Source organism: Bacillus rossius, chromosome 7 (genome assembly GCF_032445375.1).
Source record: "Bacillus rossius redtenbacheri isolate Brsri chromosome 7, Brsri_v3, whole genome shotgun sequence".
NCBI lineage: Eukaryota > Metazoa > Arthropoda > Insecta > Phasmatodea > Bacillidae > Bacillus > Bacillus rossius.
The window spans coordinates 40401986-40426185 of record NC_086335.1 but is presented as its reverse complement, the minus strand read 5'-3'; the positions used below and the strand labels follow the sequence as shown (position 1 = coordinate 40426185).

Sequence of the window (24200 nt, the reverse complement as noted above, 5' to 3'; positions counted from 1 at the left end):
TTAGATTTCCTTCTTTGAAAAACCTTCTGTTTAATTTTTGGCAACCTTTATGCTGTTACTGGAATGTATGCTACACACTGTGCTTATACCACGGCATTGGTGCCACATAGCCACGAGCATTTACTGAGTTGCTGTCAAAAAACTCAGAAAAAGTTACAAGCATTAAGCGGAAAAACAAACGACAAACATTTTAAAAGAGAGGTTGTGACTCTAGGCACTACTAAATTGTGAACGGCACTGTTCTGGCGGAGTCTTGGGCCCAAAATGTCACCTACATTACAGGTACAGCACCAAGGGGTGAATACCTTCAATGCGGTCTCGAAGGAACTCTTTAAGTTCAGCGCATTGTCACATCAAGGTGTTTCATGTCCACGACACAGCCTAAACTAGCACTTTCTTAATTCAGGTATATAAATCATTAAAAACATAAAACTATGGCTACTTTTTTATTTTCTTTTGAAAAAAACTGATGCCAATCCTTGAGCCAAATACCCTTCTAAGGCCATATTGAGCCGATCCAGCATATGATTCAGGAATAATTCCATCAAATGGTTATGTTCTCTCTTTTAAATACATATATAAACTTGTAGTGGTTTGAAGTGTCATGTGTTTCAGGCGGCAAGGGTGGCTGTGCTGTTTTCTGCTCGGAACCGCTCGGTTAGCTCCTTCTCCGGCGGACTCGAGTGTCCGTCCAGGGCAGACACACGGTTCCTCGCTCCCCACGACTGCGCTCGTACTGCCTCAACCTCGATGCCACACCTACTCGAGCGCGTGGTCTCTGTTTGCAGTGTCTGTGACAACTGGACAATTAAACCAGCTTAAATAAGAAACAGTGTCTATGTGCACCATTCTTGGTGCAGCCACCTCGAGTTCGAGATTAACCCTGTACCCTTGCTGTCCTGCTATGTGGCCCGACCCCGTCCCCTCTCTCTTGCGCTCTACCGACTGTGAATCTGCGCGCAGCCTTCCCAAACCACTGATTGGCGCCCATCCGAGCTAGTTCTTCGTTACAGCAAACAGCATAGCGACAAAGCAATTAAAAAAAAATTATGGAGTGTCCTACAATATAATATTCTATGGAAAGTTAAGTACTGATAGTTGTAACTTCCGACTCCACGCCCTGGCCTTTCGGGCCCAACACAGATTGCAACACTGCCCAAAACTGCACAAGACAGGGGAACAAATAATTTCAGTAGCACATAAAATAAAATCTACCTACATTACGTTTTTAAGTAATTAAAATAAACTTTTACACAATTTTTTTGTCTGCAGTAAATCAATATAATTTATTTATGTTATCAAAGCTATAACTGTATGTTTTGAAATTGTGTTTGAAAATTTTTCACTTTTTAATAATAATGTGAGAGGAATTGTTTGAAAATATGTATTGTAGAATAAAAGTGGTTAAATAGCATGATTCCAAAATTTATGGCAATACTCTTCAAAACAAAATTGAAAACAATGTTGGTAAAACAATTATTTTGGAAACCTAATACATTTTATTTTATTTATTTATTTAAAAAAAGTGTGGGTAGGAAACGTGAGGAGGCAAAATATATACTTTGCTCCTTTTTCTAAATCTGTAGAGAAGGGGTCGTTACCACAACGCCGAAATACCACAACGCCGAACGTACAATAACGCCGAATACCATAACGCCGAATTCCAAATTGACCACAACGCCGACGACCCGAGAACTGCTGTGTACCACAACGCCGAATGACCACAACACCGAATGACCACAACGCCGAAAAATGTTGCTGCGGGAGTGCCACATGAGCAAACTGAAAACAACTAAATGAATTTATGTGTGTTTCTTAAAAGTACCTTAACGCCGAAACACCACAACGCCGAATGCCATAACGCCGAATTCAGAGTTGACCATAACGCCGAAATCCAAATTGACCATAACGACGAATCCATACTTGACCACAACGCCGAATCCGTATTTGACCACAGCGCAGAATCCCAAGCGTGTTGCCTACCAGCCAGGAACCTAAACGCACTATTTGGAAATTTATTTTCTTTATAACGAAAGCAGCAAAGTTTATAATCTTATCTGTAGTTGTAAAGTGGCACAATTAATTAAAATAAATTATATGTGTCAGTTATTATATGAATTGTTAGCGATGATTAGTAGCCCCGGATACTTGGTGAACGCAATAGTGATTTATAAAATCATTCCTCTCAAGCTGTATCCTCAGTTACTGCTTCGTTATCATTTCATGATAGCATTTAAACTCACTTCCATGTATCAATATTAGCCCGCATGCCTAAGTTTCATTGTGCACTGTGGATGTACTGAAGTAGCTATTCAAACACTTGGAAAACATTTAAGTCTTGCAAGATGACTACATAACATAATTATGCATTGTATTAAGGTGGTTTGGACACAATAATAGTTGTAGTTTTATATTTGTACCAAACAATGTCCAACTTTTAAACATTGATTCCGGTTTTCAATGGTTTCCCGAAAGGCTAATGCTGAAATGGCGTGGTTGAGATATTCGGGCGTTTTTAGGGTCTTGAAAATTACATTTCATAAATTCCTTACATATCGCAGGGGTTTGTGAATTTTTTCATGTTAAGAATAAATCTTGTTCTAGCCGCAAATGCGTACTTAACTGCGATATAAATGTGTTTAACAAACAAAATAAGCATAGTACACTTAATATTTTTTTCTTGTACCATTCGTATTTATGTTACAGATTTTATGAAAGTATAATTAGCGAACATATTTTGCTGTTTTTTCATTCCCAGGGGCTTCATCTTGAGCCTTGCATAGATAGAAATTAGTGTGATGCAATAAATAATAAATTAAATATTATTTACTTGGCTACTGTAAATGGTATGCACTTAATTATAAATTTATATTATTAAAGCGTAGCGACGAATTTGTAAAATAGCATGTATGTAAACTGATAGAGCTAGAGTTATGTCCCGTTCGTACGTTTTAGCGTTCAAGAAAGGTAATTGGTTTGTGCAGTAGCCCAAGAACAAACTATTCTCTATACCGCGAGGGTAAACGTTGCTTCCGAAGAGCCCGCTAGAATGCGTGGGGTCATAGGCGTGCGCAGGACTTCAGTATTGGTGGTGCCAGATTACACAACAGCCCTATCATTCACGGACCCGAGCCTAAAGCGGGGGGTCCGGGGGTTCTCCCCCGGAAAAATTTGGATTTGAAAGCGCAAAATGGTGCTATTTAAGGCGTTTCCGCACAAAAACATTAAATACACAGATGTAAAAATGTTTACATTTTTTATGACAAATTATGGCTTTGAGCGTTTTAATCGCCAGAAAAACTACTAAACTATTTACAGTTTTAAGCTTTGTTGAGCCATAAAGTAAATTGCACAAATTGTTTGCACGGAATTCATGCTGGTGGCTTTAAAAAACCGTACTTACATGTTTTCTGAAGACGCCAAATAAATGCTAGAAAAAACATTCTCGAATGTTAAGTTTTAAAATCAACAAATCAAGGGAGTTTTTGTAACATACCTCAAATATGTAAAATATTAAAATAATAAAAATACACAAATAAGAGTGGGCAAGAGTTTTAACTTTTGGAATACAACAAAAATGTTTTGTCGGGGACTGCATAAAAGTCAGTGGCGTAGCCAGGATTTGTGTATGGGGGGTGTTAAGAAGCATGCCACCCCCCCCCCCCCCCCCGTATTAAATCGGGGGGTGGGGGGGTCCTCCCCCGGGAAAATTTGGATTTTAAGGTGTAAAATAGTGCTATTTTAGCAGTTTTCGGTACTTAAATTTAAATATTGTAATGGTAATTTTTTTATTAATTTTAATATGAAATTTGTTTGAGTGATGAATAAGAAATTAATTAAAGATTTTGTGCTAAGGGGGGGGGGGGGTTGAACCCCTAACCCCCCCCCCCCCCCTTGGCTACACCCCTGATATAAGCCATTGAGTAATCCTTTTCGGGACCCGGCTTTTTAATTTTAATCACCCATTTATACATCATACAGCCAGATATATACAGCAATTAACGAACCATAACAACTGTCAACTAGTGAAAATAAAATGATAATTAATTAATGAGTGATCCAAGTAACAAACACAGGCTGTAATCGTGTACTCATTAGAACAGTAAACTGATGAGTAAACAGTAAGAGTAAACACTGCACAGTAGTGCTACCTGGCGGACGGCGGCTATTATTCCGTGCGCCTGCCGAGTGGAATGAACAGTGGACACCGAGCGCGCATTCTATGTAATTCGAGGAGAACTAGGAGTAGTATTTACATTTCAGAAGTTTCGTAGCCGCGGCCCGCGTGTACAACACAAGTAATTGCACCTGGCTTGTTTCCGTGTGTATAGTTGGTTCGATTGATAATTGATATACTGATAGTGTTATGAACACCTATCTGTAACTCGACACGATTGGAAAACATATTTTTTTTTGTGGAAATAATACGGTTTTTTGTAAGTAAGTATTATTTCTGCTTGTAAAAAATTAAATAACGTTAACCCTAATGGTGGTGCCAAGGCACCTGTGGCACCTACCGTGCGCACGCCTATGCGTGGGGTGCTCTGCTAGGATAGGAGGTGCTTGGCGCGGCCAGTGTGCTAAGGAAGGCGCGCTGTTGTCACTTACTCGTCTGTTCTTTTCCAAGTGAACGAAGAGCGCCGGAAAGTCCAGAACACAAAACGTAACAACTTCGTAGTCGTCAGTGTGAATATTTATGTAAACTAAATATATGTATGTTCAGTTATCAGTTCGAAAGCGTAGGTCAGATATTCTATTGGGTTTGCCATAAATTTACGTTGCCGTGATGCAGTAGGTACTGTGCGTATAGTGAAAAATCGTTACGTTTTTCTAGTAAGGCCTGTTCTGCAATGCAACGGTAACGGAACAGACGGGACCGAAAACGAAAACGGATCGTTGTTCCGTTCCGTCCGTATTTTCCTCTTTCTAAAATTACACAGACCCGTAAGAAAAACAGCCGGTAAATAGCAAGCGTGACGTCACATAAAACTAAGAGTATAAAATTAATTACTTTTTAAATCTTTGCATATGTACGGTAGTATGTCTGGAAATATAGTAAATAGCCATTTGGAAAGGAATTCCGAAATAATGGAAGGCATAAATCTCCTCGTCTTACGTTTAAACATTTCATTTTAAAGTTTTTCTACATCTTGTCATATATATAGTAAATATTTTACCATGAAAATCAGCAGTTCGTTAAAATTCATCACAACGAAAAACACGCGAACAATTCAAACACAACACTTGTTTCCATTTTGTTTCTGTAAAATAAAAAAATAAAAATTTAACAAAAATAAATCAAAACAAATATCTTTTAGTTGTATGTATGAAAACACAAACGACTGAGCTACGGAGGCCGGCTATGCTGTCCATTCTGGATAGTCAAGGTCACTGTGCGGAATGAGCGTTTTTTTATTAGGAGTGTGGGGGTGGTGGTGGAGGGTTAAACCAAATATTTTAGAATGACAATATAGGAAACTCGAGCCTTTTAACATGGTGAAAGCTGGCGACACCCGACAGCAAAGACCCTCGTGGCTTTGCCTAAAGGAACGCCCGCGAAATTAAAATTCCCAAATATTACAATGGGAGATACCAGCACAGATTTACTCTCGTCTCTTGACATCTTGTTGTCATCGTGAAATAAATTTACGGTCAATATATTTTTACTGAAACAGAGTATTCATATTTCAGAACAGTTACCCAATTTACAGAGCTATATTGATTTTTAAGACCATTAAATATAGTGTTACTGTAAACATAACAGACAACCAAATGACGCAAATCAGACAGTTTTTAATAATGAAACATACTTAACTCTAAACCTGAAATTTTGTAAATCACATATTTTATAAATATTCCGTGAAAGTTGAAAAAAAAATTCCTCGAGGAACTGCTTAAAGTGAAAAAAAAAAAAAACTTAAAAATTGAATATGACTTGACCCTAACCAAAATTAAGTATTTTTAATGTTGCTAATTGAAGTCAACCAAACACTTATAAAATTGAGATTGTTTTAATTTATTTAACATAAACAAACACTTAAAACTAATTTACATTATTTTTATGTTGAAAATCAAACATAAAACTTTTGAAATCAATAATTTTGGTAAACTGCTTGATATACTACAGTGACAACTAAGTCATTCAGCATAATGAGTGGAGCGCAAAAATACTAATTTGAGGATATTTAAATTATTTTTTAGGTAATGCTCTGGTTTAAAAATATACAATAAAAATTTAAAAATAAAATTCTATTAAAAATAGGTTAAAAAAATATTTTAAAACATTGAACGTTGAAATATGTATCATTGTTTCCAATAAGGCACTATCATTTTTAAACAGTGGAAAAGGAATATTTGATGTAAACCATACACAAGTAAACATGGCTATAGCAAATGTTGTAGTTCCTATTAAGATATTTGACTATAGTTTCAGCCGTCGGAAAACTAAAAAACGACTTCTAACAGCTAGATACATCGTAATTATTGCAACCAAACTTTGCACAAACTTTTCCAGTCATTATAAATAACTTAAACAGGAGAAAACAAGGAAAAAACGTCTATTCAAAATTAGCAAAATAACATTGTCTCAAATGCGCTTACAACGTATGTCCAGGCTAGGCCGCCAGAATGCGCTGCTGAATGGGTCGCCCGTTTTTTTGACGACTTACCTATATTGTCCTTCTAAAATATTTGGTTGAACCATCCTCACACTACCATAAACCTTTTTAGGGACTTAATTGGGGGGGGAGGGGTGCATATCCCACATTGTAAACAAACAACGTCTACCATCAACTACTAAGTACTATAACTACTATTATAAACGTTCATTTAGTAGTGTGTCAACGATGTGAGGAATATAATAGACTATAGATGATGATAATACACACAGATTTACGCAATTACTGAATGCTGGTTGTGATCTGCCATACCACTGGCGCTAAAATACTAAATTCTTCCACGCTTGATGACATAAAAAAATTAATATTTTCATATTTGAATTATTTTCACCTTGTAAACGCCGCTCTTAAAGTGACAATAGATGGTTAATACCACTATGCAAGACTAATTTATATTCAAAGTCATCCACCAATGCCGCGTCATAAGCTTGGAACAGTTTACCGACATCAGATTAGCCATCCCATGGCTGAGGGGATGACACTGACATTCCGCAAAATGTTTATTCAGATCTGTATAATTGTGGGCGTGAGTGTACATGAACGTAATAGAATTGTAATTTTTTATATTAGTACTTAGTCTGCCACTTAGGAGTGTTTTTGTGTATTTGTAACATTTATGTAATTGTATCGTTTGAGCATTGATTTTTAAATAACATATCAATAAAGAGAATGTGCATTTTAAATGTGTCCAGTGTAAGGAACGTTAGCATGCCCTCTGCGCTTTTAAAGACGTTCATAAATGAGAATGAATCACTGTAAAATAAGGTGTAGGAGTAGCGATATATATACACAAAAGCACAAAAGTGACTGCCTTAGACTTTCTCATGCCAGGTAGGCATAAATACTTATCAGCAGAAGTACGCCATAAGCACAGGCATATTGCCGTTAGGGTCCTCTACAAGCCAAAAAATATATATGTATGTCTATATGTACATACATATATATTCCATATACTAAATAAATTAAATTTAACACTTCTGAGCACCTGGTTACTTTTTTCTCTCGATCAATTTGTATCCTTTCACTACTTATTAATGCTTTATATTTATATTTTTCTATTCAAGATAGTCTATTTTTTTTTCAACCAACAAAAATCATATGTCCGAAATCTCCACGAAATATAATATTGGTTGTTATTCAAATAGTAGTGATTTTCAAAGTGTCCACTTACCGTGAACGGCCTATCTTGAAAATAAACTATGCAACATGTTAGAAAAATATGAAGATATAATCTTATTAAATGATTTCAACATAAATATGTTAAACATTTCCGCGGTGAAACAGTTGTACGCAGGAATCCTAAATATTGCGCAACGATTTAATGTGGCCGCCTGATAGCGGGTATGTTTTTAATGTTCGAGGCGTGGGAAGGGCGGGAGAGCTAAGAGCGATACAGTCACGTGCATCAAGGTCCTAACGCCTATACGTCAGGTGGTCTTCTGACATGCAGCAACATTGTCGAAGACTCCCCTCTAAGACAATTTCAGTGGGGATCCTATCATTTTATGGCGAAATATTAAATATGAAGGTTTTTTGTACATTCCTAAACCATTTTCAAGTCAGTGAAACGTTATTTTCAAACCTAAAATTGACGGTGAAAATAACCATTTTAGCCATTTTCAGCTTCCAAAAGAGGTTATTTATATAGAGGATTGTATAAGCTGGCAATGGTCTAGGAATACGTGTAACATACGTTAAGTGGTATTGGTAGCAAGTGCCGAGCACACACGCGGTACACTTGTGTGATACGTGAACTGCTGAAGCTCTGCACAGTATTTATAGTGGCCGGTCCAAACAACCACCTTAAATAACTTCACGTAACTGGATATAATAACCCAAAGATATCACATGAATACCAGAAGAACCTCGTATTTTACAAAAAAATTCGAAAACTCAGCTATTATAAAAAAAAGAAGAAGAAGAAATTATTACGTTATGGGTATATTTCAGCATATTGCCTATCGCACGTAATTTCATTCTGAATAATTTAATATTGGTTTTTACTGATTGTATGCTTGTGTAACATGCATATTTTGTCTTTAACAAGCTGTTTGAGAAAAATATTCAAACTATGCTTACAACTAATGTATAAAGAATTAACGTTATTTATAATAAACATCAAACTGTAAATTTTTCACACTTGAACGCCTTTAAGGGGCCCGGCTATTGCAACGCCCTTAAGTAGTTTCATTTGTATCCAGCAAGTACATTTTCTGAAATAGCACCCTAAACACCCCAGTTTTGGCTATTTAGACGCGACCTAAAAGGGTTTTTATATTGCGCATGTTTTCTTGAAAGAAGTGTGTGTTTTTTTCGTAGATAAACAGCATAAAGACACTTTACTAAATCTGTAAAAAATTACTCTGACATGCTACAATGCAGTTTAGGCACATGTAGGCGAGCTCCTTAGGGAAATGCCAGGTAGTTTTACAGTGGTTATGATTTTTTTAAATATAATTATAGTAGGCTTATTGGTATTAAAGAATCTCTTCATTATTTGGACAGTATTATACAATTATGTATATCCTATTTACTTTATTTTATAGCAATGAATAAAATAGTTTTTAAATTTATGCACCTAAAGTATTGTAAATATTGTTATGAAAATAGCCTAAAATGGTATAATACTTTTTTTTGCAGACAAATGGTGCACTATTTGCAAAAAGCTTACATTAAAAAAAAACTTTATGTGTAAATTACGAACTACAAACTACTCACTTATTGAGACAAATTTTTAAGACGCTCGTCCACTCACAGGTTACTTGTGTGAATGAGACACTAAATCGATATACCACCCTTATCCTCGGTGCCTCCAACTCTGAGTCGCCCTTCACGCACAAGCAATTGAACGAGCATGCAGTGTTTTCATTGTGCAGCGTGTACCTACGGGACTTTAAGCGGTAACCCATCATTTTTGTTATAACTACGCAAGTCTGAATCGAATAATATATTAGTACCTGCAAGAATGGAGGTTAGCTACAGCATTAGCCTCCCACCTAGGCGATCCGGGTCCAATTTACTTCCAGATTTTCAACGAAAGTTGGCAATTTTTTTCGGGATCTCGTGTTTCTCCTGCCTATCATTCCCGGCGCTACTTAATATCTCATGTATTTCCTCAAATCAACTCAAAGGAGCTGACATTTCAAAATTCCGCCTACTCTTCTTGAAACCCTTGTAAAAACGTCGCATTTTCGAAATAAAAAACATTCAACTTGACCTTGAATTGTAAAATAAATATATATATTATTTCAAAAATATATTTCATTTCGATCAATGTTCCATTTGCCCTATAAAAAATAAGAAAGTGTTATGTTTTAACTAGGGGAAAAATCAGTACTGATATTGAATGTGAAAAAAGATAAACATGTTGCCTATATAATGTTTAGCTTCACAGTTGCAAGAGAGTGCGCTTATCTTACGAATACAGCATTTCAATGCCTGGCAGGTAGGCAACAAGTTATGGTTTCGGCGTTATGGTCATATTAGAATTTCGGCGTTATGGTCATATTGTGGTTTCGGCGTTATGGTCATATAATGGTTTCGGCCTTATGGTCATATAATGGTTTCGGCGGTATGGTCATAATGTAGATTCGTTGTTGTGGCATTCGGCGTTATGGTATTTCGGCGTTGTTGTACATTTAAATTCTCTTTCAGTATATTTAGTGACTTTCTTCTGAGTTAGTTTTTGTGGCAGTACTGCAATGACATTTTTCGGTGTTAATGTATTTCGGCGTTGTGGTCATTCGGCGTTGTGGTACACAGCAGTTTTCGGGTCGTCGGCGTTGTGGTCAATTTGTAATTCGGCGTTATGGTATTCGGCGTTGTTGTACGTTCGGCGTTGTGGTATTTCGGCGTTGTGGTGCGTCCCCGTAGAGAAGTGGCTGTCCCACTCAATCATCCCACAATAGTCGACACATCCCTGGCAGAATCTATAATATATTTATTAAAATTAAAAAAAAACACATTCACCCATAGCAAAACTTTAAAATGTTAAGCACCCAAACAAACAACTTATCAACTGTAAGTAACAATGGCATTTACTTACTTTAGTGCGAGTAATCAATGCAGACAGTTCTATACTCTTAGTGCTAGCATCCAGCTCTTGTTTGAGGGCATGTTCTGCTTTGTCATACTGTCTCAACCGCATGTATAGCTCTGCCATGTCCAGCCTCAGCTCGTTGCTTCCGTCACCTTTGACCGCCTCCCTGTAGTAGCTGATGGCCTTGCCGTACTGGTGAGTCTGCACCAGGGCTCGCCCGATCTTGCGGGCAAGGTTCACATCGCGCGTGCTTTGCTTCAGGGCCTTCTCGTAGGCATCTATGGCCCTCTCGGGCTCCTGCACGGACATGTAGGCATCCCCCAGCATGGCCAGGCTGCGGGGCCCGGGCGCAGTGTCCATCAGCTCCCGGAACGTCTCCACGTACGCGCGCCTGTCCCTGCGGTGGTTCAGGTGGATGTCTGCCATCCTGCACCGAGCCTGCTGGTAGTGCGGCTGGCTCGGCGTCACGCTTCCCAGCAGCTCCAGGCTCAGAGCCACATCGCCCCGGTGCAGCGCCAGGTTCCCGTTGGCGATGGTGATCCTCCCCTCCTCCGACGTGCCCTGGAACTCCTCGATGGCATCCTGCATCACGGCGGTCGCCTCGGACGACCGGTCGCAGGCTTTGTACGCTTCCACCAGCTCCAAGTACATGGTGGCTTTGTCTGCCAGCGCGAGTCCCGGCTCCGAGCGCTTGGAGAGACTCATTGCCGTCTTGAGGCTGCGCAAGCACTCATCCAGTTTCCCTTCGTGCCTGTGGATCTGTGCCGTGATGAGATGGTACAAGGGGTGGTCGCGGATCTTGAAGTTGTAGCTCAGCCCCACTTCCAAGCTCTGTGCGGCACCCTGAAAATTATCCTGCCTACTATGTATCTGAGCCATCAGCAGATGAGCATCGGAAAAAGTGGCATCCACATCGTCCAATATGTGCTGGAGGGTGGCGGCTGCGGACTTGATGTCGCCACTGAGAAACTGAACTTTTGCAAGCTGATGCAGTGCTTCCAGCAGACCAGGGCAAGCCTTCGTTACGGTTTCCAAGATAAACTTGGTTTTCTCCAACGACTCAGGTACGTCCTGTACGGAGAGGACATCCATTTGCACCGGGACGTACAGCAAATATTCTTTCACTACTTGCAATAGAAAGTCAGGATTAAGTTGCAACAAATACTCGCAACCAAATGATAGACCACCAAAACTTTTGCTGAAGTGAATGTCAACGGCATCATTCAAATATTTCACTGCACTGGCCGGATCTAACTGGGCTGACATGAGGAGGAGTTCCGGGGAAGGCGACGAACCTTGCACCTCCCGCAGAAACTCCACCTGCTGCCTGGCTTGTTCGGTGTTTCCTTCGATGAGCTGGCACATTGTGAGTCCTGAAAGTGAAACAACTGACGAGTCATCTATTTTGGATGCATTTCGGTAGAACTTCGATGCCTCCTTGAGCCTCCCCTGGAGCAGGCACTGGTAGCCGAGTTCAGTCATCAGTTCAGGACTGTTAGGGTCCAACTGAGCGGCTTTCTCCGCCAGGCGATACGTCTCAGTCAACACTGCCGGGTTTCGCCCGCACACCCGCGAGAACAACCTTGCAGTTTCGATAAACAAATCTGAGTTCCTCGGCTCTACATTCTCCATCTCGCCACAGAAACGTCTCAGAGCCAGAGCTCCTTCCTCATAATTACCATCTCTGCAAATGACTATCAATACTTTCAGTTTCATAGCTTCCAGGCAATGTGGATCACCTGATAAGATCCTGTTTGCAGTTTCCAAAGCCTGCTCAATATCCAACATTCCTAACTGGTTCTTCATTTTCTCTACGAGGGGAGGTGAAAAAGATGAGTAGCGCACCACCAACTGATTCAACACAGCAACAGCCGCTTCAAACTTTTTAGCTGCTGTCAAGCAGCTTGCTTTCCCGAATACTGCATCCATGTTCTTCTTGTTCACAGAATTTTCCAATGCGGATTCAAAATACTTCAAGCCATCTTTACCAGAAGCGAGCTCTATCCAGCCTTTGATGCACAATCCATCCGGGAAGTCGTGGTCGGCCTTGAGGGCGCGATCCACGTACTCTCTGGCCTTGTCAGCTCTGCCCAGCAGGTGAAGGACGAGCGCAGCGCAGCTGAGGGCCGCCTCCCCGGCGTGCTTGCGCTCCTCCTTGACACGGGTGTCAAGCGCCGCCAGGGCCTCCCTGTCGACGGCGGGAGCGCGGCGGTGCGCGGCCGTCAGGGCGAGCGCGGCGGCCAGCGACACGCCCTGCTCCGGGCGGAGCGCGGCCAACTCGCGCACGGCCTCCTGACCGCGGTGGTTCAGCACCAGAGCCACGCCACTCAGCAGGCGGAACACAGCATCGTCCGGGAACCTGTGCGCGCCTTCCAGAGCCACCGTCTGCATGGCGTGGTAGTGCTTGGCACGGCAGTGGTAGCTCGCCAGTGCCTTCAAGTCACGCTCGTCCATGCTCGGCGAGAACTGGCAACCTGATGGCACAAACACTGCCTCAATTATACAAGCACTCATGTTATTTGTATTGCGTGCATGTTACACACTTATGAAAAAAATATGTGTTCTTCTAGTACATCAACATAAACATTAATAAATATCTGTAGTACTTACTTAAATATTGAATATTAATGCTATTAAATACGTACTCGTCAATAAAACTTATTTTAATGTTTTTTTTATATTAACATAAAATAAACTGTAATGGAATCTTGTCAGTAAATGGAATTATTATTCACAGTAGTGGTAGGTATATTTGGATATAAGTTAAACAAAGTCTAAAATTTTTTCCCCAAATTTTATTCTTTCTGTCAAATTTGTTAAAGCATAATGCAAAAACTATTCAATGGATTTTGATTGAATTCAGCTCGATTGTAAAATTTGTGGTGAAATAACATTTAAATAATTTATTCACCTTGGTAAGATACAAGATTGCAGCAGGACGCACACTCTAAAATTACTATTCCATGTCAACAAAGTCACAGGCTATTACGTAACTCAAGTGAAACTCCCACAAGTAACAAAGCCATAGAAAGTCTGCTGAAGGCATTCTGCTTAAGATATTTTGATTGATGAACAATATTGCACCATCATGCTGTTCTAAACAATGTTGGCTGTAAAAGAAGAAGCAGTAGCCAAGTATGGAGACTGACACTGGTAGCATGTTCCCCTTCTTGAAGAGACACATCCAAAAAAAAATTGGTTTGCTTGTTTGCTTGAAAGTAATAGTATGCACTTTGAGCCCATTTCTTTGCAGGAAGTTTGGGAGGTGCAGAGGCCATAAATTTACAGTGACTGATTTTTTGTCCACCAACTTAAACTTAAGCACACGTTGTGAAGATGACAAACAGAAAATCTACTCAATAATACTTAATAAAACTAAAACACTGACTGACATACAGTGTCTAAACCGATGGACCTAGGTACTCTAGGAGTACACTAAGGAGGGATTTTTTTTTTTAAATTCCATCCTTAAAGGGGTGAAAAGGGGTGGTAAAGTTTGTATAATGCAAAATACCACTCACTGACTCACTCATCACGAATTCTACGGAACTATAAGACCTACAGACTTTAAATTTGGCAAGTTTATTCCTTCTGCTACATAGACTCCACTAAGAAAGAATTTTAACGAAAATCAGCTACCAAGGCAGGTCACGGGGGCGTTAAAGATTAAAAATTTGGTTTATGTAAAGTGTAGCGCACTTAATATTTACCACACAATGCAAAAACGTAGCCGTGAATATATCTATATATTTTTTTGCTAACAAACGACTTCAAAGAAAAAAATATCAAGGCCTGTTGAAACTCGTAGGAAGGGTTCTTCCTTTCGCAACCGCGCATTCACAAATTTTAGCTTTCCAAGCTTTGTGGTCGACGTGCCACGTGCAAGCCTATCCTCGGGCAGGGAGCTGTACTTGTGAACTGTTTGACTTTCACCCGCACTGGGCCGGGAAAGTGCCGGGTACTTCAGCTGAAGTGCACCCGACTTATGCCCAACCCTTACATTATATACAATTAACAAATTCTTCTTTGAATGATGCATGACAAATGAAATAAGCTGTTATCTTCCACAATGACGTAGTACCCTGGGCAGTAAGCAAAGCCCGGGTCTCAGTACCGTCAGCGGCTGTTGGAGTGCAACCTGTGGAGTAATGCCTAGCTGCCGTCAGTGTTGTGTTTTAAAGATGTTGCTTTAAAACTTTAACCAGCAAGTCAGGCTGCATTATATTTTCCAGTGCAATTTATATTAGTGATATTTTTAACGAGACTTCCATATCCTTGTAACCCTTGCTCTAGTCCTGTGTGACCCACCAGTGGGTCAGACCTAGGCTCACAAAGCTCCCATGGGTTTTTCTATTATTGTCATTTATTTAGGAGTGCCTAATTTTTTTTTACTCTTAATTCTTTTTCAATTCCTCTTACTTTACTCTTGCCCAGTTTTAACAGCTTTAATAGTTCTCACTATTGTCCGTTTTGTGAAATAACTTGACATATTGCTATTTTCATTATCATTCTCAGATTATTTTATCTTCTTGAATTTTCAACCATTTTCCTCTAAATGGAAAAATAAGCTTAGATTTATTCTGTTGCAATATTATTTGTTAACTATTAAAAAAAACTTTAGGATTAGACAGTACTGTTGACAGCCACATAGTAATTGAATTTAATGAAAGGCAAATTACATGATACTCTATAAATTATATTGAGATAACTCACTTCAAAGATGAGAAACAAGAGCTTAAAAAACTTATTGAACTTGGGGAAAAAATAAAACCTCCTTCCAGCTCAATGTAATCATAAACACAAACAAGAGAGTAGTTACTGAATATCAAATTTGAGATGAAAGAATTTTCTGGATCCCTAAAAATCTGACACCTTGTGTCAGAAGCACACACATACTTGCGATGGTCGGAAATGTAAGGTAGTCATAGCTGCATTACTTTCCTTTGTCAGTTTGATTGCAGTGGCGGATACAGGAAGGTGAAGGAGAGAGTGGATATATACTAGGGTTCAGAACCGGGGAAATCCCAGTCCCAAAAGTATTGGATATTCCTAGTACTTTTGATATAGTAAAAGAACCGGGAATTTAAAATCAATCCTCGGTTCTTTCAGTACTTTTTGGACTCGACATCGACAGCATAAAATTTAATTTTTATTGCGTGCCAAGGCTACTTTCATTAGACACACTCCTCTGGCAAGGTGATTGCTCCGCCTGCGCTCCTCAATCGCCAGTTGGTATTCAGACCAGTGGCGTAGTCAGGATTTGTGTATGGGGGGTGTTAAGAAGCATGGCCCCCCGTATTAAAGCGGGGGTGGGTGTCCTCCCCCGGAAAATTAGGATTTTAAGGTATAAAATAGTGCTATTTTAGCAGTTTTCGGTTCTTAAATTTAAATATTGTAATGGTAAAAATTTTATTAATTTTAATATGAAATTTGTTTGAGTGATGAATAAGAAATTAATTAAAGATTTGGTGCTAAGGAGGGGGTTTGAACCCCTAAACCCCCCCCCCCCCCCCCCTGGCTACGCCCCTGATTCAGACTACTGTGTGTGTGTGCTGGTGCCTGTGGTTGTTGGATCAATGTTCTTTAATTAACCATTTTTTTTACTTTTAAGTTTGTTATGTAAAGAAGTTATGTTATTATAAGTTAGTATTTCTGCAATTTGGCTTGTGTTAAAAGGATTATTTGATTAAATGTTTTTTTTTCTTTATTTTAATATATCTAATAGTTTAAAATTGTTAATGTTCTATTTTGAAGATACAGAATGTACAAAATTAGGCAGTGTGTATACAAGAGGTTTATTTACTCAAAACTCACAATAGTGTAACAATAAAAAGTAACGAAAGTAGATAATTTATTATTTAATCAAAGCAAATTAATCATTACCTGACGAAAATGTTTACAAAAGGCAGGCTTTGTACTCTGGCAGAGGATTCTTCTCGTAACAATTCAGCAAGAATTCACATGTTAACTTCATTTTCATGTTATTTTCCACCACGTAATCAAAGACTCCCTAAAACAAAAATATCACAGATTTTATGAATAAAAAAATAACTCCTCACATATAAGCTTCCATAAATGCAGAAAATTCATTCATTAATTTATTTTATTGACTTATTGTCAATAAGAGGATAAACTGATGTTATAGTACATTGTCCAAGTTGTCACTACACTACAATAATTTAAATACCAAACAAACACACTTAATGCACAAATGAAAGTACAAACAAAACTTACCTTTGCTAAAACTTTTCCCACGCCTCGTCCCTTGAAAATTTCTGGCACTTCAGTGTGTACAAGGTCCAATGTATCCGAGCTTAACTTCTGATACTCCACAACAGCCCTATCTGAAACACAAACATATTGGAGCGGACCAAACTTAACAAATTTATTTTGATTTTTGCTCTTCTAGTTATTTTCTTTGTATGCCAATTTTCTAGTAATTTCTAAGATAATATACACCTAATATCTAGTAAAAAAATTATTATTTGAAAAAAAAAAACACAACATAATCTTGCTGGAAAAAAAATCTGAATTCTCTGCAGCTTGCATGAAACAGTAGGAATGTATTACCTTTGTCTGTGTCTACTTGTATCTATTTTAGACTGTAGGCTACATTTGTATTTGTATTACTGTTTTACCTTATATCTAAAAATTTGCATTTGTAACAGATAATTAATATTTTGACAAGTCTGCTACGACTGTATGATAAGTACTGACAAGATTTCATGTTTTTTTGGGCCAATTTTGTTTTTAAAACAAGAGATTTCAGTGTTATGGTTTTTATTTTTTATGACGTCTGTTTATTCATAAAGATTAGAACATTATTGAAAAAATATAACCCTTAAATGTTTTGTGATACTTATTTCACCAAAACAGTGTCATTTTGACTAATACATTACTGGTATGCACTTTGACTATTTAATTTGGAATGACAATTGCTAAGACAGAACTACTTGGAGCAATAAAAATAAATCAGCAGGTATTTGTACATATGAAAAATTTACTAATGTTTAAATGTAAGAATGAGCTAGTACCAACAGTAAAAAAAATAATAATAATCAAATTTACTTTTCCCAATCCATTCAGTACGTATATATTTTCGTACAAATTTTATGCTAGATAAATTACTTTCATGGAATTTTTATACATTAAAAGATAACATTTTTTAAAATGGAATTAAGTTTTCATTAAAACTACCCATTAATTTAATTTTTTTTTAGTTGCTTTTCTGTGTTTAAGTGAGTCTTGAGATGCTTTTCAATGTTATTTCAGTTTTATCGCAATTCACCCAATAATGTTGCCCTTAGTGATAAATGATAAATAGGAGGAATATTATGTGGTGAACTGTGGTAAAATAACACCGCAAAGAATTTCAATACAACATATAGGCTAACACCGAAATGCAAGTTAATACACCAATTAGCACCAAAATGTAATCAAATACATAAACTCAAAATCTCCTGTTTTAAAATGAAATTGACATAAAAAAAACTACTATTGAATATTGTCCCTACTAACACTTCTACTACAGTCAAACAAACAAAAATAAAAACAATAAAAAAAAATTAGTGCTATCATGCCTTTATCTTTCAGTGAGTCTTATCATGGAAGCAGTAGAGTCTACAAATTGTTTGTACTGGTATGAGATCATACACAAGCCGGTCAATTCGCACAGATTTTTATGTAGGTCTTGCACACTGTGCTAACAGCTATATGCACTTGCATGTCATATTTTTAATGTCAGTATAACCTTATGATATTTTAAAAGCACGCAAGAAACTAAAAACACAATTTTTTTATTAAATTGTTTTCTCTCATTAGGCAGAATATTGTTTTCTCGTTTGTCTCCTCTGCCCTTCCTTTGCATCAACCCCCTTGCAGTTAACTCCCACAGATGAAAGATACAGCATCCCCCCCCCCCTTTTTCAGGTTGTGATGTAATGTACACAAAGGAGTTCTTTGTGCTGAGATCCTAACCTTTTTTTTGTCCCTCTTCTCACTAGGAGGCCAGGATAATAATCGTAATAAAAAGTAGACCTATATGAAATAATAAAATATCTGATAAAATCTTACCTTAAAACAAACTATCATGATTTAAAAAGTACACAATTCATGAACTGTAGGTGTTTGCTACCACTTTTTCAAACCTACATCAATTTTAACTCCAACACCATATATGTAATATGTTAGTATATTCTTTTAAGAGACCTTCATTAACTCGAGGATTGCATCCACTATCCAATATAATACATAGCTTACAATTGCTTTGGTGTGCTGCTACTGCCCATAATACATTTTACTATTTATTTTTATATTTTACTTAATATCTTGTAGGTAAATATATATTTAATTTTCCAACCAATTTTTTATCTGCATAAATTAAATATATATTCAGCTAAAAAAAATTGTATGCATTACTAAATTTAGTTCCAGCACAGTATGTAAGTTCTGTGCTACTGAAGCCACCTAGTAAACATGCAGCATTTTGCTACCTACTACACGCCCAAGCCAACTGTGGTCCCGGGAAAAATGTGAACTACCCAAGGTCAGACGGACCCCTCCCTCCGTCGTCATCCCTTCCACCACACTGTCCCCTATTTTCCCTAGTCCGCCTCAAGGGTCGAAGCGTGTCATGTCGCGGGTGGGACGGCAAGTAGAGTTGTTACCATACCCCTCCTCATTCCCCATCCCTCTCTCACTGCGACACTAGCGCTCCCGTCACTCCCCTCCTCGGGATCACAGTTGGCTTGGGCGTGTAGTAGGTGCTAGGTGACTTGTTTGTGGAATTATGGTAAAATGGGGCACTCTGAAATAATATTGAACACAAAAAACACTATATATCAAACATTCTGTATCTTTGGTTTGACAGGAAATATTTTGGTGGTTAACCTAGAAACTATTTTTAAGAACCAGAACCAAACCGAGAAAAATATACAACCGACACATCACTATTAATTATTACCCATATTATTATAACTGTTTTACTGTATACTAAAATAAACTTTATGAGACCACAAAGTAATATATATATACCAGTTTTATTTAAACACTGTTTCATGTAATATATTTTGTATTGTACTGCGTTTTTCTAAGTTAAAGTTTTTTTAATGACATTGCAAATATTTTAAATTTATGTCTATAGTAATCTACATATGTGAGAAAATCTATAACATTCTAAGCAGGAACTTAAACATAGAGCTCTCCTGTAAACTTGGTACAGCAGCAATAAGAAGGTAGTAACTATGAGTACCTACTGTATGTGGCAGCAGACTGAGAATGGTGCATTATTACGTACCTTCTCCTAGGGAAACAAAGAAGCACTTGCCAGGGGCATCATGTTGCAGCTCAAAGTGCTCGCTGCTGAAGTGCCTTATCTGGAGCAACTCAGCCCGAGTGCACGGTCTGATGTCGCGAACAACTCGAGACAGCAGTCTCGATGAGCGGCGTAGCATCATCACTCAAAAACCTTACGTGAAAAGTAGAACCAGTACTTCAGGAAAGGGAATCAGGTTCACAAGGAGCAGCACAGTAGCGCTGGGAGTGTATTGTTCGACGAGGCAGAAAATAATGGAGGCAGACGAATACAAGTAACTACGGGTAATTCTACACGACAACCTGGGATGGGGGTGCAGGTTCAGAAAGGATTAAGGGATAAATTTGGATACATAATACAGAATAATTTAACTTAATCAAAATAAAATGTATGTCTTTATTTACACAGTAGGTAACTTTGAAAAATATTAAATCCATTTCAAGTACTGCCCCCCCCCCCTTTTTTTCTGAGATTTGCCACCCCTCCCTCCCTTTTCTCTCTTCCTCTTGAGGGCCCTAGGACCACAAGCTGCATGTGACATCTTCATTTCAAAAACAAATGGTAAAATTGAATCGTATATGGAAAAAAAAATTGTTCTAGCATAGCAACTCTTTCAAGAATGGTCTCGTGTGGGAGTTCACCATTCTAGTTGAGCTCGCATACAATTAGAAATCAAGTGTTGACTTTTCGATTCACTACTGCCTATGTAAACAGCAACCAAGTATTTTAACCCCTCAAATTTTCCCACATGCTATTAAAAACTGCTCTAATCCAATGAACAGAAAATCATTTATATTTTTTTAACAAAATTATATCTTTACCAGTACGTACACTAAATGCAAAGACAATCTAATACAAAATTTTTTTAAAGGTTTAACATTTTGGTTTTTGGATGTTTCAAATGTTTGATGATTCCCCTTCCCCTTTGCTTTTCAGCAAATGAGGAGGGGGCACGAATCTGTCTACCTGAAGTGTTTTATCAACTTATTTGAAATAATCTACTACAAGCCTTGAAGAAATGATACTTTGCTGCAAGTAAACACAGGTGTGCCTTCCTTGCTCCTTGCTTACTGGATGCAGGGAGCGGCAAATGTTCACCAACAAAATAAAAAAATCCACACAGAATTTTAAAATTCAGTGACACCAAGTGCAATAAAGGCACTGCTACTAAAAAAATGTCCTTGAATGTGATGAAATTTTGTTGGCTGTGACATCACTCCTGCCTGATGTGAATTATGAAAGTGGTGTTTTTCAATACTACAATATTTCCTTTATTTACCCTAAAAATTCATACTGGATCTCGAAAAACTCACGTTTATAGGTGAAGTGGTGTATTGGTATCAGTATAAAATTACTGCCATGTTTAACAATGTGTATGCTGCAAGTATCTTGTTTAGGTACGAGTTGTGTAAAGTATGAATTTGTATTAATAAGGAAAATATTCACTATGTAATCTCTTTTGGCAGGCCTACTACATATTTGTTTTAAGTGTGGTTTTGTATTAATAAGGAAAATAGTTCGTAATACAACACATGTTTTTGTAATAACTATAAAGACAAATTAATGAGGGTAGACTGTGCAGTAGAGTGGCCCTGTATGTTATAAATTTCTAGAGTAGCAGACTATTTTTTTTTTACATCCTGATATGTTTGTCAATCGTAATCTAGGCGAGCGTTGTGATACTTAAAGTATTTTACCAATAGTTTACAGTTTTAACAAGTGGTTAGGTTAGATTTATACATAAAAAATTTGTGATATCGTAAGAATGGACCAATGGGTTAGGTTAGCTACATTAAATATACCTACTTTAAAAGTATGTGAACAATTGGTTAGATTGGATTAGCTTATTAGCTTCATTAAAAATTCTGTAAAATCATTTCAGCATTTGGTTTAGACATTACCACTTTAAAGTGAAGCTAACTTGAAGTAACCAATTAATATTATTAATATATATATACACACACACATACATAAATCTTTTACATATAGATATATACAACATATAAATATATATAAAATTATAATTACATATAGATATATGTGACATTATATATATAATTATAATATATAATAATTATTATATACCAATTCAAGTAAAACCCTTATTTAATTGAATTGAATTGACAATTACGCTTGCAATTGGGCTTTGTCCCGGTGGCAAGGAGTCCTCCCTTTTCACTAACTTCTTTACCCCCCCCCCCCCCCCCGCAATTCTTCTCAGATCCATTGCATCTTTCACCCCCTAGCATCTCTAGATCCAGCCCATTCCACTTCCTTCCTGTCCTGCCAAGAAAAGGGTTCTTAACCCTTTCTGTTCGCCTCCAGTCCCTCTGGAGCTTCCCCGTGATCTCTCCGCCCTTTATACCCACCTCTGTGTATCCTAGTCCCCAGCTGCTACCAGCTTATCACCTTATACAGTCTGACTAACCTTTCCACCCTTCTCCTCCTTTGTAATGCTTCCCACCCTACCTCAGTTGGACTATGCAGTTCTCCATCTTGCCCTTCCCTTCTCTACCACATACCCATCACCCACCTTGCTGCTCTACACTACACCTTCTCCAGCTCCCTTACCTGAGTCACTATGTAGGGAGTCCCAGATCACAGGCCCATACTCCATCACTGGACAGACCAATGTGTAGTATGCTTTCTCCCTTACCCTCATATCCTTACAAACCACATGCTGAACCTGTTTTGCCCATTCCAGGTTGTTTAGTAGGGTCACCCCCAGGTACTTATACACTTTGGCCTCCTTTATCCCCTGCCCCTTTCACATATACACTTCCCTCGTTACCTTCCTCTTCCTCGTAAACCTAACCACATTCGTCTTTTCAACATTCTGCTCTGTCCATTGTTCCAGTCTGCTCAAGTCACCTTGCAGATGAACCCCTTCCCCCACCACCTCATGCATTACGCAATCATCCACAAATATTCTCACCCTGGCCTCTCTCCCTTCTCCAATATAATTCATTATTATCGTGAACAGGGATCCCAACACACTCCCTTGCTGAACTCCTGGCGTCATTTCCCCCTCTTCAGACAGTTCCTTACCCACCCTCACCCTCTGCCTTCTATCCATCAGGAAGTCTCTTACCCAACAAACCACCCTCTCATCCTTCACCAACATATCTATCTACCTTCTTCATTAGCCTCTTGTGAGGTACTCTTTTGAATGCCTTTTCAAAGTCCATGAAAATTGCATCTATCTGCTTCACTCCGTCCACTACTTCCACCAGATCCTCCAGCAACCCTGCCATCTGTGTTTCACATGAGAACCCTCTTCTGAATCCATCCTGTTCATCCACCCAACCTAAGTCATTCATTACTCCTGCCATATAACTACCCACCAGCCTCTCCATTCCTTTCCCTACAAAGGACGTCAGGCTGACTGGTCTGTAGTTTGCCGGGTTAGTCTTACCCCTAGGTACCTCCCTTGTGAATTGGTACTACTACCGCTTCTAAACATTGATTTGGCAACTTCCCTCCTCAAAGGATTGTTTGAATATCACCCTTAAATATCTAACTACCTCCTCACTCTCCAACTTAAGGTGACTGTTTCCTATCACGTCCGGCCCAGGTGCCTTCCTCCCCTTCAAACTCCTGACCCCCTTTTACACCTCATCCATCATTTTATCTATAAACCTCTCTGTTCTAGCATGATTGCTTTTTTCCGATACTCCCATACTTCTCCCCCTGCAAACACATGTAGGTACTGCTCCCTGTCCTTCGTATATTCTCCCCTGAGCACCACTAGTCCTTCCTCTCCCTTCACCCTTCGCACATGTAGCTGTAAAGGTACGCTCCATTTCCTTTCCCCTGTTCCCTCATTAGCCTATCCATTTCGCATCCCTTGTTTTCCTCCCCAGCTCCTTACCCAACTCCTTCATCTCTGCCTTTATTTCTCCACCTTTTTTCCTCCTGGCCCTTGCCTGTAGCCTCCTACACTTTCTCACCCCTTACCTCTCTCCGATAGTAGGTAGGATCACTCTCTTTCCCTACCTTCCTTCCAGGCACAAAAAGCTGCATCATCTGCTCTAGTAAGTCTCTCAAGGCGGCCCATTTTTCATCAAGTTCCTTAATCTTTACCCATCTACAATACACCCACTTCAGATATGTTTCTGCCCCCACTTTGTCCACCCACTCGTTAAAACGGTACTCTCTAAAGAGATAATAC

General features: G+C 38.6%; 1 protein-coding gene across 4 annotated transcripts in view; it reads right to left on the bottom strand.

The window, feature by feature from the left end:
• Nucleotides 1–24200, bottom strand: part of LOC134533873 (tetratricopeptide repeat protein 21B-like) — a 33960-nt gene that overhangs the window by 9636 nt on the left and 124 nt on the right. For 2 of the 4 annotated variants that reach the window (XM_063371598.1, XM_063371599.1), the window contains exons 2-5: nucleotides 20012–20182; nucleotides 16951–17060; nucleotides 16600–16726; nucleotides 10723–13190 (exon numbers count right to left, since the gene is read on the bottom strand). In XM_063371598.1, the coding sequence (XP_063227668.1) occupies nucleotides 10723–13170 (2448 nt within the window). In that variant the 5' untranslated portion in view covers nucleotides 13171–13190; nucleotides 16600–16726; nucleotides 16951–17060; nucleotides 20012–20182. Of the gene's footprint in view, nucleotides 1–10722; nucleotides 13191–16599; nucleotides 16727–16950; nucleotides 17061–20011; nucleotides 20183–24025; nucleotides 24192–24200 lie in introns of those variants that run through there. The other 2 variants (XM_063371600.1, XM_063371601.1) reach the window with 2 other exon arrangements.